General features: G+C 34.7%; 1 protein-coding gene across 1 annotated transcript in view; it reads left to right on the forward strand.

Moving 5' to 3' along the window:
• The window catches only part of LOC117124848 (mRNA-capping enzyme-like), a 54,361-nt gene that overhangs the window by 16,164 nt on the left and 18,199 nt on the right, over positions 1-19,998 (forward strand). The window contains exons 3-7 of the mRNA XM_033271186.1: positions 1,565-1,730; positions 6,712-6,806; positions 11,396-11,497; positions 13,744-13,876; positions 19,293-19,364. Of these exons, the coding sequence (XP_033127077.1) occupies positions 1,565-1,730; positions 6,712-6,806; positions 11,396-11,497; positions 13,744-13,876; positions 19,293-19,364 (568 nt within the window). The remainder of the gene's footprint in view (positions 1-1,564; positions 1,731-6,711; positions 6,807-11,395; positions 11,498-13,743; positions 13,877-19,292; positions 19,365-19,998) is intronic.

Genomic DNA, 19,998 nt, shown 5'->3' on the forward strand with positions numbered 1-19,998 from the left:
GCACATAAGTTGTAAATATGATTTTATAGATCATAATAGCTGATTGAACATTGTGACATCATCATATTGCCATCTAAATTTTAAAAACTGGATGACGTCATTTTTGAAAATATGCATTTGAGCATATCTTCCTTATCTTTGATCGATCGTCTATGTCATAGCTGAGACAATTTTCTTTCATATTATGTGACTTCTTACATTTCGCTGACGTCGTCATGGTCAAAATAAATGTTTTTTCAGACCCCCTCATCTTTCTTTCCTCAAAACATTGAAGACCCCGTAATCATCTTAACCATTCGTCATTTCTGAATCATATTTAATTGGCATACACTTAAGGTCAAGGTTGAATGTCAGGTACCTCAATTTTCTGTTCACACATCTTAACGTGCACGTACGCGTGCATCAACATCAAAGTACATGAGTTGTAGATATGATTTTTGTTTATTTATTTTTATTTATTTAGTTGTTTTTTCGCTTTTGGAAATGTCCCTTGATTTTTCATTTTGATCACGTAATCATGGTAAAAAAAAATAAATTTTTGGAGCCCTTTTATCTCTCTTTCTTAAAAGATGTATTTTGACTGATATATAGGTTATATGAAGGGAAAATTAGTGTGGCATTACCAACTAACAGACGGTTTTAAAAACGCTCGATAATGTTTAATTTCGTGTTCCATTAAACTGGTTTTCCACTAGGCGAATTTATTCGTGCAAATCAAAGCCTCGGTTCTGTTCCTGAGCTCTGATTGGTTGCACACTTTTTTGCTTCGCAAAAACTCCGATGGGAATGTGAATGCTCATGCGCATGAACCGACGATTTCAGTTTGCGCAAATAGCTCCGACTAGTGGAAAACAGACTTTACCGTCCATGCACACATCGTGACGTGCGTGTGCGTTAAAATTTGTAAATTCTCAATATCACTTTTCAGATAATGTAAAGAACGTTTCAAGTCATTTTCAGCATTCCAAAACTTTCCATAATTTAAGTGCCATACGTTCATTTCCACGCGCGCAGCGCGTATTGAAGCTGGAAATTAAGTTTTTTTACATATTTTGGGTTCCTGCTGACACTGTATTCTTATCAGGAGTCAACTCTTTGTGCCATTACCGTGCTCACGGGCATCAAGACGTGCATGTACACATGCGTAAATCTTTCAAAATGCTCAAAATTACTCTTTTTAAAAAAAACTAATTACAGCATATTTTAGCATATAAAACTTTTCAATCAGAACCGCGCACGCTTCCTAAGGGTCAAAGTGCAGCGGATCACCAAACTCGTCCTCAGTGACAAGTTCAAATCTAGTTTGATTTAAATATTGTATTCATAGTAAAAATAAAGAAAATTGTACAATTCAAAATTTTATTTAAATATAACAGTGCTACTAGAATATTTCTGAAAGTTACTTATCCCTTGATTGATTTGCTTTCTTATAAGAAAAATCTTTAAAAATATTTATTACAAGAATGTCAACTTGCCTTATTTCTTTACTTATTGCCTTTGATAATTTTGAATTGGTGGTATATAAATATTGTTAATTGTTATTAATTTATTGCTTTGTTTTCAGTGTTGATGCAGCTGTTGGGATCTTTGCAAATGTAAGGCCACCAGGAATATACAAAGGCCATTATATTGAAGAGTTATTTGAGCGCTATGACGAAAAAGAAAGTGCACCTCCTGCTCCTACACTACCTGATTGGTGTTTAGGTATGTTGAATCTAATTGTTATTTTGGTATGTTGAATCTCATTGTTGTGAAACTGATTGGTAGGTTTGAATGACCTTAGTTTGTCAATCCATAGAGTTGACCGTGAAGTTGACATTATGTAACTATTTGGGAGAATTTGCACTGTGATGTTAAAATGTAAGTTTTATGTAGGTAGGCCTAGGTGTTTGATTTCATTAAATTTGACAGTTGTAGGCCTAGGTAGTAGAGCTACTGATTTTATGTTAAGTAGTTAAGTAGTAGTAGTAGTTGTTAAGTAGTAGTATTATTATTACGGTAGATGAAAATTTGTTTTGACATTTCTTTTTGGATCAGTTTTTTCCATCGAGTTTCAGTTTACATTACTTCAGTATAGGTTAGTCCGTGCTAGCATCTGTCATTTGCCTGACGGTCAGACGTAGAGCACAACGTCGACTCATAGCAGCTCTCTAGTGTAGTTAGGCTAGGTCGTCTACAGAGACTAACTAGGCTAGGGCCTACTAATTATGAGGGGTGGTGCCAGGATTTGCCCGATGGGGGTCAGATGTCTCCTACAAGAGCAAAGTGCGCATAATCGGGTGTCACCTAAATTTTCAAAATTTGTCCTGGTGGCAAAGCCCCCAGAAAGGTTAGATGAGTTAAAAGTAATAAAAAAAAAACTTCAAGCAAGTTACACACGCTCCAACTCGGAGCCTATTTCTAATGGCAATCTGATTCACCTTCTGATAATAATAATAATAATAATAGATAGATTTATATAGCGCAAATAAACAAGGTCTCTATGCACTCGGGACTAGATGTTGCACTTTCCAATAACTTTTTCCTCCCGTGAGGGTCACTTCATGTCCTCTGCAGCCAGTAAACCGGCGCACTTTCATCTGTCAACAAAAAGGGGCCGAATGAACCAGTACACCGATGTAAGCCCCCACTTATCTCGAAAGATGTACTGGGTTCTTTAAAGTACACATGAGCATACGGTTTATAGTCCTTATCCGAGAAGACTTGTTCCACCACCAGAACTATAGGAGCGAGCCGGCTGCGAACCCGTGCCGATATTGTTGGCTATGATCACGGTGCTCCTGCCTTAACCGCTTGGCCATTTGTTATTGTCCTTGGTGTGTGTTATGTAGTGGTAGCGTGACCATGGCCTATTAACTATGAAAATAAAAAAAACACTCTGCAGAAGGAGATGTGTATAAGAGACAGTCACTACACACTGTGTAGTCTAGGCTAGGGAAGTTCAGCTACGGGACGTAAGATGTGTATAAGAGACAGGTGCAGCCTTTGACCACATCCTCTATATCACGGTTAATTCAAAATTCAAAACATAGATGATTTTGCTCGTAGTTGGGTTTTGACTATACATTGGTGGTCGATGTGGAGCTTTTTCAAGATGCCTGGTCTTAGTTTCTCTGGTACTAGTATTCTGTTTCCTTGTAGTATAAGGTCATCTTCAGTTGCTAATGTATCCCTGGTTGACCAATACATTCTGATGCATTTTGGTAACTTCTTTGGTTCATCTGGCCATCCGTTTATGATGGTGTCCATTGGGGGTTTAAGAATTACACTTTGTTTGGTCTCTTCTTGCATCTCTGCTAGCTTTTCAGCTGTAAATAGGTTAGTTTCATTAAGGACAGCAAATCGGTTTGATGTAGGGATGGCACTTACGATTTCTGGTTCAATATCTACTTTCTTATTTGGATTATTATTCACCTTAATGCTTAGTTGATTGACCGTTTCCTCAAGTTCAGCAATTCTACTAATAAACATCGACTTAAGATCTTCGATCATCTTATGGGTTATACTGGTATCTAATGGCTCTGTTTGAGTTTCAATGGTCTTTGATGTCATGGATGACTGTGTTTCTTGAGTTTCAGCATCTATTTTTTCATAATTACTGTTTTGTGGTTGCAAAGTAATAGCATCAGCCAGCAAATGGTTTGGTGTCGATGAAATTATACCAGCTTCTTCATTCGTAAATCCATAGAAAGATTCATCTGATGTTGAATTAAATATATGGATCAAGTTCTTTGTAATGTTATCCATTCTGAACATTTTCTAGGCCTCTCAGAGTGTGTAGTAGGCTTATTTCAATCCAAGAATGTCCAAGCAAATTAGATAGCCCTGAAACACTAAAGAGTAGAACAATGGAGGGTGGGCTAGCAATCCTAGCCTCAAATAAACAAACTGTTTAGCTGGTCTCTAGAGGTGTCAAAATTTGGTTTGCCTGCTTGTTGCTGCTTAGAAAATAGACTCACTTAGGTATTTTGAGCCTAGGTTTAAAAGTCAAATTTTACCTTTAAAAGTTCAGCAAATACATTTCAAACAGCCTCAACTTTGTCCTTGTATATGAAAATAAATTCTGGTATCTAAAACAAGAGTATTTTCCAGTTCAAAAACAATAATAAACTTAATTTGTTAACAGAGCTTTTTTAAGGGTCATCACTTGTTGCATGGCTTTCTCCAAGTATACCGGTATGACTCAAGAAAACATTAGACCTAATTCACAAGAGACAATTATGGTATACTCCCTGTACTTACCAAATGGTAAAGAGTGGGTGCAAAAAAAGTGGAGTTGAATAGCTTAGTTTTTTAGGTACTTTCCTTAAATTCTTGTGACAGCAGGACTTTTTGTTATGACTAAAACAAACTCCACTCTTTAAGCCTCATAAAGAAACTTCACTGATGATAAAAGCATCACATTTTTTCGATTATATAAAGAGGGCCTCTGAATATCAGCTGACATCCTAGTATACGCTGGCAGGATAGACCCCCAATAAATATGGTTTTAAAAAAAAGCTATGAGATCCTGTTTTTCCTGCATGTTCAGTATTTATAGCCACTGTCAAACGCATGTGGAAAATTCCAGATAGATTATTCTTGGCATGCGTAGGAACATGCATGGGAAGTTTTGAAGCAAACAGTCTGTTATCATTGCATGCACTGCAGCACACGGCATGCTAATGATCATATTTTTTTTGAAAAAAATATTTTCAATGCTAAAGAGAAAGCTAAAATTATATTTATTTGGCAATTTTGTTATGTAAATCATAGATATTAAACTACTTAAAATAATACATGTACAAGCACTCTTTCACAAACAATATATTGATTTACTTACAGTGGCAAATCCACTATTTTTAATAAAAGGCATTCTGAAATCCCAATTTCTCCCAATTTCGAACATATTAATCACACACAAAAATCAACTTCTGAAAACTGGACTATCAGTTAAATAAACATTGTAACAAGAAATAGCAAAACAACAAGTATGCCAGATGCCGTGAATATGAGATGCTTAGCTGAGTCCAATAGCTGTCTCTTATACACATCTAGATGTGTATAAGAGACAGGTCTCTATGCACTCGGGACTAGATGTTGCACTTTCCAATAACTTTTTCCTCCCGTGAGGGTCACTTCATGTCCTCTGCAGCCAGTAAACCGGCGCACTTTCATCTGTCAACAAAAAGGGGCCGAATGAACCAGTACACCGATGTAAGCCCCCACTTATCTCGAAAGATGTACTGGGTTCTTTAAAGTACACATGAGCATACGGTTTATAGTCCTTATCCGAGAAGACTTGTTCCACCACCAGAACTATAGGAGCGAGCCGGCTGCGAACCCGTGCCGATATTGTTGGCTATGATTAATAATTATATTTGCTGTGCTGTACAGCAAAACAACAGGTACTGTACTGTACTTGAAACAGCAGTCGCTCATCGTGCAACTCCCTTCCGTCTGGCTAGCCTACTCTACACTATCTTGGTAGGGGCCTTTGGCTAGTATTCGGTGGCGGGCGCGAGAGTGTTGAATATGAAGAAAAACCATACAAGTATAGAAACGGTTGTGCTTTGTTTGTTGGTAAATTCATTTATACTATCCACCATTCATGTACTAAAACCTTTTTTGCATATTTTATTGGTATTTGAATTTGGCAAAAGCATTTTCCATTTGGCTAAAAAAAAACAAAAAACATTTAGCCCTTTTGATTAAAGGAAATTTGACCCTAGTGTGAGCATAGTGTACTTTGTGAAATATTATAAAATGTATGCTTTGTATGCCATTTTTTGCTATTTCGGTCACTGGAACATATGTAATTCTTAAGGCATTGCACTTGATCACTTTATTTCATAATTATTATTGTTGATCCAAATTGTTAAAATTTTGTACTATATTACGCTCTAAAGTTTTGTGACAAACTGTTTGCTTTCTAAAATAGACTAGCAAGTTTGCATCTAGGTTGGACTAACGTTACATTGTTGCCGAATTATTATGCATCATTATTATGCTGTTTACATGGCTCCCCTTTGTATTACAGTATTGTTTGTTTAGATGATGTCATCATGTGAGATAGGTTGTTTCCCCCTTCATTTTTATTCATTGGGTGAATTATGTCTGTAATGTGTACTTTCTGCAAACATTTACCATCCAATACGAGACCATATTTGGTATGTGAAAATTGGAAGTGGTCTAATTGGTCATGTTCAATTAGAAACATCTAAAAGGAGGTTAACTGAAACCAAAAGCATTTAAGAGAACACTGCTGAAGAGTGGTCTCAAAAATCAACATACTCTACTGTAATTAGAGGGTAATCAAATCCAAATCCAAAAACCTCCTAAACTACAAATTCAGGATAGGCTGATGGTAACTGGTAAAAGTGCTGCCGGTTATATGACATGGGCAAAAGTGCAGCCACTTATTGTTTGACAAAAAGAAAATCAAGTTAGGAGATGCAGGCATCGCTGAAGTCTTAGTACTACATCACAGCTAATTCTCACACAACTGGTCGCAAAGGCCTTCAGTGCCACAGCAAATTTGTTATTTTATGTTGAGGTTTATCAAAAAAGATTTTATATTTGATTTTATACCTCCATGGCTAATGTAAATTTGTTTTTGTTAGTAAATTGATTATTACTATAATTTAATATAATGCATTGTTTTCTCACATATTGAGGAATGTTACATGAAGTTTAATATGAGTAATATTATTTGAACTTTTTTTTTATTAGTTCATGGATGGTGTTGTTGGTGTCGGCATTGTAATCGACTCAGTGGTAGTCAATAGACTAAGAACAAAGATCAATCACATGTGTGGTTGGCATCGGTATGTATTCAAAATTTATATATTTTAATCTTATTTTGAACCCTATTTGAATAATGTGGACTATCAAATTACACATCATTTGTGACCTGCAACATTTAATATTACAAACTACAAACAAACTTGTAATATAAATCTAAATTTTATAACAGATTATTTTCATAGCAAAACTAATAAAGAAAATATATCTACATTATTTTGACATAAATTTTAATTTTAAATTAAATTTATTATTCCACTTAGTATATAAAGATAAAAATACATAACATGATTGACAGGTACTAAACAAGCAAATCTTTAAGAAATTAGACCCTCTTGATTAAAAAAAATTTTTTTTAATTTAGAAACACTTTTCTGATTGTCAGAAAATGTGCTCAGTCACACTGTATTTTTGATCAATTAATTAGACTAAAAATTGTTAATTTGCCCTCTCCGTTGCCTCCAAATTCTTGGGTGTTTCCAAAAGTTTACTTTCTTTTATTCAGTTTACATTTTTTTTATAGTGATTGTTATTGTCCTGATGGATTAGACAATAACTGGATTTGCATCAGGAGAATCAAGTATAGGTGTAAAATTTTACCCTACCTGACATGAAAATGTATTGAATGCTCAGTACATGTGAAAACAATTGTGAAGAAAATCGCAAGTTGTTCTTGGGTGGGTCACTACCCTGGCATCGTACCTCTAGACCACCGACCTTGTGCCTGATGGCCAGGTTTTAAAAGAATAGAATGCATTTTCAAATTATCTTGTTAAAGCAGAATCTGTAAATCAATTCAAGGCTGGTGATCTGGAGATCGTGAGTCCCAGCCTTAAACTACTTGCGATTTTTTTCACAATTTTTTTTTCAAACGTACTGAGCATTCAGTACATTTCCACGTCAGATAGAGAAAAAGTACACCTATACTTTTTTTTTTATTATTTCTTTTAAATTCCAGATAAACAGAAGAAATGCTTGTTTAGGATAACTAAGAAATAACTCTATTATGCACCTGTCTCTTATACACATCTAGATGTGTATAAGAGACAGGAAACTTCACTGATGATAAAAGCATCACATTTTTTCGATTATATAAAGAGGGCCTCTGAATATCAGCTGACATCCTAGTATACGCTGGCAGGATAGACCCCCAATAAATATGGTTTTAAAAAAAAGCTATGAGATCCTGTTTTTCCTGCATGTTCAGTATTTATAGCCACTGTCAAACGCATGTGGAAAATTCCAGATAGATTATTCTTGGCATGCGTAGGAACATGCATGGGAAGTTTTGAAGCAAACAGTCTGTTATCATTGCATGCACTGCAGCACACGGCATGCTAATGATCATATTTTTTTTGAAAAAAATATTTTCAATGCTAAAGAGAAAGCTAAAATTATATTTATTTGGCAATTTTGTTATGTAAATCATAGATATTAAACTACTTAAAATAATACATGTACAAGCACTCTTTCACAAACAATATATTGATTTACTTACAGTGGCAAATCCACTATTTTTAATAAAAGGCATTCTGAAATCCCAATTTCTCCCAATTTCGAACATATTAATCACACACAAAAATCAACTTCTGAAAACTGGACTATCAGTTAAATAAACATTGTAACAAGAAATAGCAAAACAACAAGTATGCCAGATGCCGTGAATATGAGATGCTTAGCTGAGTCCAATAGCTGTCTCTTATACACATCTAGATGTGTATAAGAGACAGGTCTCTATGCACTCGGGACTAGATGTTGCACTTTCCAATAACTTTTTCCTCCCGTGAGGGTCACTTCATGTCCTCTGCAGCCAGTAAACCGGCGCACTTTCATCTGTCAACAAAAAGGGGCCGAATGAACCAGTACACCGATGTAAGCCCCCACTTATCTCGAAAGATGTACTGGGTTCTTTAAAGTACACATGAGCATACGGTTTATAGTCCTTATCCGAGAAGACTTGTTCCACCACCAGAACTATAGGAGCGAGCCGGCTGCGAACCCGTGCCGATATTGTTGGCTATGATTTCTTTATACAACACAATGGTTCTTCCTTATTTATCGTACTGTAATTGGTATGGGGTACGGTAACAAACAAACACCAACAACTATGTCCATGGGTTAGCACAGAAACAACAAAATTAGATCAACCCTTTAAATTACAGGAAAACACGTAGAATTTGCACCAAGTCTAATTCTTTATCACATACTAAACCACTTTTTTTTACATTTAAAACTTTAAATATTTTTGACATTAATAAGCTTCAAACTGCAATATTTATGTATAGATACCTCCCAGAATCATTTAACAACTACTTTAAGAAACATGGTGAATCACACAATTACCATACACGTACTGTACCTCTAGTGATTACATTTTGCCAGACAAATTTTATCCGTAATTTTGTTAATTTTAATGGAGCTAATATGTGGAATTCTCTTGATCAAAATCTTAAAACTGCACCATCTGTTTTAAATTTTAAATCAAGCTACAAAAAACATTTAATATCAAATTACGCTGCGTCTTAATAATTATACAGTATAAATAAAAAGAATGTTAAGTGAATAATTTGAAATGTATAGCTTTTTTTTTTTTTTTTTTTGTTTCCTTATTTTAAAAGAATCGTGTATAATTGTTTAACTGTCTTTGTATTTTTTTTTTCTTTATTTTGTAAGGGGTGGGTCGATCTTAAAACCTTATTTGGTTTATCTGACTCTCCCCCCACACAATACTTGTTTCAATGAACTATGTACAGTATATGTTTTATTTGATGATGTGTGGAAATAAATGAAATGAAATGAATGAACAGTATAGCAGAGATCCCAAGTTTGAAAACCAAAAATAGGGAGATTTTTTTCATGAAGCGGTCGCCTCCTCCTTACAACGCGCTGTGCAACATGAAATTATTACACAAAATGAAGAAAACAAACAATTTTCATCAATTTGTTTACTTTTATTTAACAATTTTACATTTGTTTACACATTGCAGTTGGCCTAAAATATAAATTTATAAATATTATTATTTATTTAGCATTTTGCTAGTAAAGCGTTCTTGGCAGCAATCAACAAGGCTTTGCTTGGTTCATTGGCATATTAGAGGCTATGGTTGATTTATTACATCTCATCAAAGAACATAGAATTCTAGCAAGGTAACTGCAACTTGCAAGATTCACACGTTTGCTGAAAAAATTAAAAATATATATATATTTTAATTTAGTTAGTAAATCATACTACATGATTTAAGTCAGCAATATAAGTCTAGCCTACAATAACTGGTACATAATGCCATGAAAAAACATTAAATCCTGCCTCGCTAGGCTCCATTTTTTTGTGTGTAACTTGACCTAAGGCCGCAGAGTCACAACCACCACTAGTCTACACACAGACGCCCACCCAACACAACACACATACATATCCTGCAGTGCAGATAGAGCCTAGGCCTAAGCCCTACATGTATTTCGGGATCGATATTAAAATAAACTTCATTTTTCGGAAGACTGCTTAGTACCAAAACCTATTAACTATAATTTTTTTAGTATCGTTATTAAAGAACTGAAGCTTACTTGAAAGAAAAAGTATTTTTTATGCACCGATTCTGTTCCAAATCTTCGTGACGAAAACTTGGTTCCCCATCCATTCCCATGTGATTTCTGATTTCGTTAATTTGTTGAAATTTATTTACTCAACTGCCAGCCATCTCATTGAATGAGGTCAGCGCTGGATTCAAAAGATCGTAACACGGAGGATAAACAAGGCAGTTCTACCTCGGATCTAGGCCTGCCTTGCCCGGGAGTTGTTATTTTGATAAACAACTTAAATAACAACTCCCTGGCCTTGTTTATGACATTTTATGGCTGAGCGAGCGCCATAGTATATCAGCGTAAGATAAGAAATTTTGTTTCATTGCTCTATGACATCGTGGAAATCACATTTTTCGTGAAATTTTCGGGATATTTAAAAAAATCGGGAGATATTAATAAAAATCGGGAGGGCGGGAGACGGCCTAAAAAATCGGGAGAAACCCGCGATTTTCGGGAGACTTGGGATCTCTGGTATAGAAGCATCAACCACTATCAAACTGTTTCACCAACCTGCCAAATATAAGCACCAACAAACATCAGACTGTTTCACCAACCTGTCCAACATACAGTATAGAAGCACCAACCACCATCAAACTGTTTCACCAACCTGCCAAATATAAGCACCAACCACCATGACAATTGTTACACCAACCTGTCAAATATAGAAGCACCAACAGGAGGGGGGTCTGATTTCCCCAACTGGGGGCCTATGTCCCGGCAAGTAAAAGTCGGCGTGGTTGGGCGTCGCTCAAAATCTCACCAACCTGTCAAATAAATATATAGAAGCACCAACCACCATCTAACACTTTCGCTAACTTTTCAAATAGAAATACTGACCACCTTCACCAACCCTACACAATCACACTGTTCTACCAACCTGTAAAATCCATGCATCAAGTTGTAATTAAAATAAAAGTATTTATTTATGTATTTATGTTGAAATTTATTTATACTTGAATAGCAAATAATTATTTATCATATTATTCATAATGTTGTAGAAATAAAGAATTGATCTGTTTTTTGGTTTATCTAGACAAGAGTTCCCAGGGAGCCAACCAGTGTCAATGGACAGAAAAAATCTTCATTTCTTTCTGGAACATTTGTATAAAGTTAGCTGGAAGGCTGATGGAGTCAGGTATTGTATCATTTGTTGGTGTACTGTATTTAACGTTCAAATGTTTAACATATATGTGGTAAAGACAAACCAAACCAGTCCAAACTTGTCGCAAATCAATATTCACAGGTGCTCGAATGATATTGGCATCTAGTTATAGTCAATTCCCAATCAGAAGGAAACAAAGTTTTTAACATTTTCTTAAATATTGTAATGGATGCTGAAATACGAATATTGCGCGGTATTTTGGTAATGAGTGGGAGACTCAATGTTGAACCTAGATACCATCACGAACAATAATAGCTACGCCACCACCTCGGCCATAAGACCGAGGAGTGTGGAAGATGTTGGCATGGTTCTCTTGATGTCCACAATGACGTGTCCATCTCTTCTGTTGTTCGTTAGCAAAGTCTCAACAGCCAGTATGTCAAGATGATTTTCAGTAATGTAATCACAGAGTGCAGCTGATTTATTTCTGGCTCATAGATCTGGCATTCCACATTGTTAAATTATTCCTGGCACTGGGATGTCTAGGGCAAGCCTGGACCACTTTCTTACCCTACTAACTTTCGTCCTATTTCCATGCTTCCTATCTGTTCTAAACTTTTAGAAAAGGCTGTTCATATTCAACTTACAAATTATCTTAACGAACACAACCTATTTACATATAACCAGTCTGGTTTTCGCACAAATTTTTCTACTTTCACTGCACTTACTAATACTACCGATACTTGGCTGCACAATATTAATGACGGCAAGATAACATGAGTAGCATACGTCGATCTTAGAAAGGCATTTGACATGGTCAATCACCAAATCCTTCTCCGTAAGCTCTCCTGTTATGGCATTAACAGCATTGCACTTGCCTGGTTCACTACATACCTTACTAATCGTACCCAACTTGTTTCTTTTAAAAACACCTTTTCTTCTTCCATCACTATTAATACTGGTATTCTCCAAGGTTTTACCCTTGGCCCTTTGCTCTTTAATTTATTTAACAACGATCTTCCCGCCGTTACTAACTATTCTATCACTGAAATGTACGCCGATGACACTATTCTTCATATTTCGGATTCCAATAATAATAATATCAATACTAAATTGTCTCAAGATCGTAATGCAATAACCCACTGGCTGCATTCAAACAAACTAATTACCAACACTGATAAATCTGTGACTATTCTCATTGGTACTTCTCAACGTACCTGCGATAAACAAATCAGTGTTTCTATCGACAACACCTTCCTTGATCAGGTCAATATCCACAAACACCTCGGAATCACTATTGACCATAACCTAACTTGGAAACCACACTCTCGTAATTTATCCTCCTCTATTGCTTACAAAACTTTGGCACTTTCTCGAGCACGTAAATTTATTGATAAAAACACTGCACTTCTAATTTATAACATTTTAATTTTACCTCATATTGATTATTGCATTTCTGTATGGGGTCCATGCACCAAAGATATTCTTGCTAAAATACAGAAACTTTAAAATCGTGCTGTCCGAGTTATACATAATGTACCACCTCGTACTCCATCCGCTTCATTATTTGAACCTATAAAGGTTATGAATGTTACCCAACGGTACCTTTACCAACTAGCATGTCTTACCTTTAAATCTTTGAGGGGACTGGCTCCAGACTATCTAGCCCTAGGACTGGATATCAGACAACAAAGGCACATGCGCACCAGATCCGTTGCCGCTGGTAATCTCAATATTCCTCATCCCAAACTCCATTCATTCAAATCATCTTTCAGTTACCAAGCTCCTTCATTCTGGAATACCCTCTCACTTACCATCACCACCATACCTGCTTACAACACCTTTAAAAAACACATCAAGCAACACATTTTAAACAAGGATTTATATTCCTCTTTTTCTTAGGTTATTTTCCTGTTTGGGTTCGGGTGTTTGTGTGTGTGTGTGTGGGGATGTATTTGTGTGTGTTTGTTTTTCCTCTCTGTTTTGTCTGTTTTCTTTCTTATGCTTTCTTTTTCTTATATATTTTTAGAATTTTAATGTTTGCTGTTTTAAATTTTATGATTAATTGATAGATTGACTATATTTTTGTATACTTTTTATATCTTTGTATTTAAGTGGGCCCCTGAACATCAGATTTACTCTGTAAGGGTCGCCCACTCAAAGCATGGTTTTAAATAAATAAATAAAGTACAGCATTGAACATCCATAAAAAACAGTGAATATTGTGTCAAATAATTTTATTAAAGTTGTCTGCTTTTAATTTCTATCCTATTTTCTAGATATATGATGTTAATTGATGGTAAAGAACATGTGTATATGTTTGATCGTGACAACACTGTTTTTGCTGTTCCTCAACTGACCTTCCCAAAGAGAAAAGAGGTTGGACATATCAGTGACACATTGCTAGATGGGGTATGTTTTGGATTTTATTTAACACCATTAATGGTACTAAAATACTAATATTGATAATCATGTCAGTGACACATTGCTACAGTACTGTTCAAATATTTTTAACCATCACTCTAGAGGGTTCTGTGAGAGAAATTTGTGCTAAGTTAACAACAATATTCTGTGAGTGGATGTTTACGTAACATAAACAGTTTTATTCATGAGCTAAGTACTATAAAATACAGAACTCGCTGTCTGATACACTATGTAAATCGAGAACTAATTGATTATTACTTGTTTATAAACTCAAGTTGCTGCGCCTAATTAATATGCGTTGGCCTAATCCAACAGAACAAAGGTATGGAATTGTCTTCACTTCTTAATTATTAAGACACCTGTTGAACGGCGTGGGTGGGGATTTATTACAATACAACAATTGATGTTTGAGGAAAAAGAGTCAATAATGCAACAGGACAAAAATTAAACTCTACCCTTCATCTTCTATCTTCATGGTTAAAATCTAACAAGCTAACTCTTAACATACAAAAAACTAAATCTATGCTACTTGGTTCTCCGCACAAACTAAAATCTGCTAATAACAATCTTAATCTTCATCTTGATAACCATCCAATTCTGTCCGTTACGTCCCACACACACTTAGGCGTAATTATTGATAACACTCTAACATGGAAGTCTCACACATCTTCCCTTTGTAAGAAACTTAACTCTATTGTCTATCTTCTTGCACGAACCTCAAAATTTACTAATGATTTTACCCTTCAAATACTTTACAATTCTTTGTTTCTCTCTCGCCTTGACTATTGCTGCTCAGTTTGGGGATCAAAATCTACCTCATTATCTAAAGTTCAGAAGATCCAGAACAGAGCCATTCGTATCTTACTGAAACTTCCTTCTACCTCTCACCTTACTCCCACTCATTTCAGATCTGCCAATATCCTTCCCCTTCAACTCCGATTTCAATTTCAACTATGCTGTTTAACTTACAAAGCTCTTCATAACCTTGCTCCACAAAATCTTTGTCAATGCCTTAAAATGATTGTTGCCAATGGCCGTATGACCACAAGAAAAATCACTAAAGGTGATCTTCTCATTCCTAAGACTAATCTAGAAATCTTTAAAACTTCATTCAACTATAATGCTCCTTACATCTACAACTCTCTTCCACCAATTGTCCGTACTACTTTCTCTTTCTCTTCTTTCAAATCCAACCTTCTTAGCTATCTTTCATCCAATCTTGTGTAATTTTCCCTGTGGCCATCTCTTTTTGTTGCAATATTTTTAATCGTGATATTGTTCTGTTTTAAATTGTAAATTATTTATCTTTTATAATCTTTTATAATTTTTCTATTTTTGGTAGTTCAATTAATTATCTTCTCATTAATTCTATTGATTTATTTTTTATTTCAATTATTATTCTGTCCAATATGTCAATTTCTTTTTTTTTAATTTTTTTTATTTTTAATGTTTTCCTTAAATCATTATTTTTATATAATTTATATACTGTAGGCCTATATCTGGGGGTTTTTTTCTGATTTTTATTATTTTTTATTGTTATTATTATTATTAATTTTTTCCTGGTTTAATTTAATTAATTTGCTTATGTTAAAGATCACGTTTAATTTTTATACTTATGTTTTAATTGTATGTACTGAGAGTCCCAATTGATCAGCTCAGGCTGGATGGACCACCCTACAAAATATTGTTGAAATAAAATAAAAAATGAATAAAGTACCAGAAGCAAACTGAAATTTACTAAAAGGCTATTATTACTGTATTACTTTTAACACCTAGTCCTTACCTTGGATGACATCTTTCAATGTATTTGTATTTCTAATTTCACAATAATATTTGTAGACAATATTTGCCTATCCTACAGTTGTACAGCAAATAGGTCATGTTATAATGCTGTTAAAAATATATTATAACTAATCAAAACCGAAACGTATTTTTAAGTTTCGATTCTTATATTTCCTAAATATTATTTAATCTTATTCCTCCTAAGAATATATTTACATGACTTTAGGTGGTTGTAATGATACTGTAGGTATGGTCCATCCGCAATGCAGTCTATGTTTACCAAGATCAAAACTTGTCCTTATTGTTCTCAGGCGCGCTCGATACAGCTGAATGGACTTTTTGTTTGCTCGTCGGGGAGGAAAAAAGATTATATGTATTTTCTACATACTAGTAGACTCAAATCAATTAAATAAGCCTTTTAAACCCCTAAATAAACCATTGAAACACCTAATTTTTAGGTGATTCAGCCCACTTTCTTTAAATTTTGAGCGATGCACGACCACGCCCACTTTGCTCTCCTCTAGGACATCAGCTCCCCATTGGGCAGATGCTTGGCCTACCCATGTGTCTCTTGATATCGACTGTATAGGACATATATCATAATCCAGTGTCGGAATAAATATGAGTGGGAGGAACCTGTCGGCTCGGGGCCCCACTAAATTTGTCTAAATATTACTTAAATGGAGATAAAAAGAAATTTATATTTACAATTTTATATGTGTGAGTGCCATATCCGGCCATCTACAGTTGCCACAATCATAAATGTCCTTACCTCAGCCTCAACCATGGTGGGGCTGAGGTGGATTGACTCTGTCAAACTGTGAAAGTCTCTCCCTGGCACCTGGATCTGCCACTGTATTATATCATTTATTTGTCGTTAAAAATATTTAGAATAACAATGCAAACATGATTAAAAAACAAGCAGAACTAAAATCCCACTATGGAATTGAGGACTGGGACCCAAAAATGTTCCCCAAGTTTCGAAAAGCCACAGGTCCCCCGGCCCCATCATTACGCCAATTATGGACCTCTGCTTCTGTCTCCCTTGATAACATTTCGTCATCAGCACCAACAGAGTTGTCCAGGTGTTGAGGTTCAACAACCTGTGGTTTTGGTTTTTCATTTGTTTGATGAGGTCGGAGACCAGGTTGCCAGAAATTTTAGTTCATATATGTGCACCTGTTCAATTTCCCCCCCCCCCCCCAAATAAAGCACAGTACGAATCTGGATTAAAATAAAAACGAATATTAGAACAATTTTAATTAACTTTAAATGGCATGTTGAAGACATACTATAAAATTTATCAGCTGAAATAAAAAACAAAAAAAATTTAATAGTGGTGGTTATAAAAGTGTGGTATTTTGAATACTAAATGTACAGATCTTAAATGAAGCTGCTTATTGTCTTGAACATTGTCACACCTTTTTTAAGAAAATTGTTTTAAAAATGGGACATTGCAGCTAAAAAAAATTGACCACTATAATTAATTTTAAGCTATTTCTGACACCACTAATCAATTCCTTGGCCTAAAAAACATTTTGGCCTGCACTGTTCCATTTTTTAACCGATTTTCTCAAAAAGGTGTCAAAATGTTCAAGACTATAAGCTGCTTCATTTAAGACCTGTACATTTGGTATTTGAAATATCACACTTGTATAGATGTGTATAAGAGACAGGTATAGGACATATATCATAATCCAGTGTCGGAATAAATATGAGTGCGAGGAACCTGTCGGCTCAGGGCCCCACTAAATTTGTCTAAATATTACTTAAATGGAGATAAAAAGAAATTTATATTTACAATTTTATATGTGTGAGTGCCATATCCGGCCATCTACAGTTGCCACAATCATAAATGTCCTTACCTCAAAAAAAACAAAAACATTTCAATGAAATAAGTAGATGTGTATGAAGAACATTTACTTGTATTTTTTAAGTATTAATTTAGGCACTCAAGATATAAGGATTGTCAATAGCAAATATATCACTGTTGTGCTACTTGCAGGTGACAATCCTTTTCACAAGACAAAACACACACAATGCTTTTACACAACTGAATCTCAATATGAGGGAGTGGTCGCAACAGTGAAAGGAAATTTAACCCAGGACAAAACACACACAATGCTTTTACACAACTGAATCTCAATATGAGGGAGTGGTCGCAACTGTGAAAGGAAATTTAACCCAGGACCATGGGATTTGAAGGCAAGCATCTTAACCACCAAACTATTCAACTCCACTAAAAGTTAACTTAGTTGTGATAAAAGGTCACTTCCATTACCTTCTAAAAATGGATACATCAGAAATAATGTCTTTTAAACACTATCAGTTAATTTATCTTCATTAAAATTTGATTTCAAATTATATTTCATTTTTTTGTGATAACTGTTGAACAACATTTTAAATCATAGTATATTATTTGGAGTAGTAATTTTCTTTATTCTATCAGTCAGTGTGTTTCAAAGTGAGACACTTTAGTAGGTCTCACAGTTCAATTAAGTGAGAATAAATCTTTCGGGATTTAGAGTCACTTTTAAAAATCTGTGAGATAAATCAAGTTGCTAATTATTAATAATGTCACAGCTTTTTGGCAAACCAAGAGTCAAGAGCAGAGGAGACGATCTAGAGAATTTGGATAGGCCAAATGAAGTCTTAATATTAAAGACATCGGCCAATATCAGATCTTGTGTTTCTTCATAATATGTAACATCAATACATCACATATCTTTACAGGTATTATTTTCTTGATGATGATTGAAGCAACTCCATCAAAATGTTGTAGCACTCTCAAAAAATACATCAATTTATTTAACTCAATCAGTTCTTATGAATGTAAATATTGGAATACCACAAGATCTATATTGGGTCCACTACTGTTTATAATTCATGTAAACTCTCTACCAGATAACATACCTTGTAAATGTGTAATATACGCGGATGACACCACTATTCTTTTTAACTCTTCTGACCCAGTCACTCTTCAATATGATCTTAATTGTTATTTAGATAAAATAGCTAATTGGTTTAATGATAATAAACATTAAACATCAAAAAGACCAAACTGATGGTATTTGGTACTAGCCATATTCTCTCAAAATTTAAGGACATCTCTATATCTTATAATGGTGAAACTATTGAATGAGTAAGTAGATTCTTTTAACTTTATATACTCCTTTACGTGCTGGCCTTCATTCTGAACTTGATCCAAACTTAACATCTGTCCCCAAAGGTTTTTATGCATTTTCACCTCTTCTCTGGAACCAACTTCCCACGGCCATCAGTTATGCTCCAACTCTTTCTGAATTCAAATTTCTTCTTAAAACTCACCTTTTTCCATATTTCATACTTTTAAGAGCTGTGAGACTCTGGTAAAGAGCGCGCTATATAAATGCTTAAATATTATTATTATCATCACTGAGACAATATTTGAACACTGAATTACAAGGGATATACAGTAATGGGGAGTTGCTACTGTTAATATACAAGGCTGTTGACATGTGTGAAATGTTGGTTTCTGAACCCTGTCTGTAGTGCTGTGTGGGTCAGCAATGTTACTGGCCTTTATGTGCAGCCAAGTTCCTCTGATCTCTTAGTTTATACTATTAAAATTTTTTTATTGCAGGAGATGATCATAGACACTGTAGCAGGCGTATCTACCCCTAGGTATTTAATTTACGATGTCATCAAATTTGAGGTCAGGTTCAGTTATGTATGTTTTTCAATAGACAACAGTAATAATGATAACAGCATAGATGTTTTTGATGTAGTTGTAATAATCTCTATGATATCTTTTTAAACTATTCTTTTTATAGAATGTTTTTAATGGAACTTAAGTACTTAAATATTTTAACGTCTATGTGATTGTCATAAGTAACAATAAGTAAGATACTATGACACCTAAGGATCATTAAAAAAAAATAGACCCCAAAAAATAAGCCGCTTAGTGGCCGCCATCTTGAAATTCAAAATGGCCGCCAAAATATTGAATTTTTATCAATAATCTTCATATCTACAGCACCTAGCACTGTCATTCAAAGGTCTTTACCTATGTTTTCAATATCAGGGAGTATTATGCAATCATCAAAAATTATGTCAGATGGCCGCCATAATTGATTTCAAGATGGCTGCCAAAATATTGTTATTTTGTCATTATATTCATATCTACAGTAACGTAACACAGTCAATCACACCTTTAACCATGTTTTTAATATCAGAGAGTATCATGCAATCATCAGGAAATTATGTTGGAAGGCCGCCATATTGGATTTCAAGATGGCTACCAATGAAAGTTCCTTTTTTAGTTGTATGAAAAAGTTTCTCAAACGTTT

This window comes from Anneissia japonica, unplaced genomic scaffold, assembly GCF_011630105.1.
Source record: "Anneissia japonica isolate Jap-2015-1 unplaced genomic scaffold, ASM1163010v1 scaffold652_len952628_cov199, whole genome shotgun sequence".
NCBI classification, from domain to species: Eukaryota; Metazoa; Echinodermata; class Crinoidea; order Comatulida; family Comatulidae; genus Anneissia; species Anneissia japonica.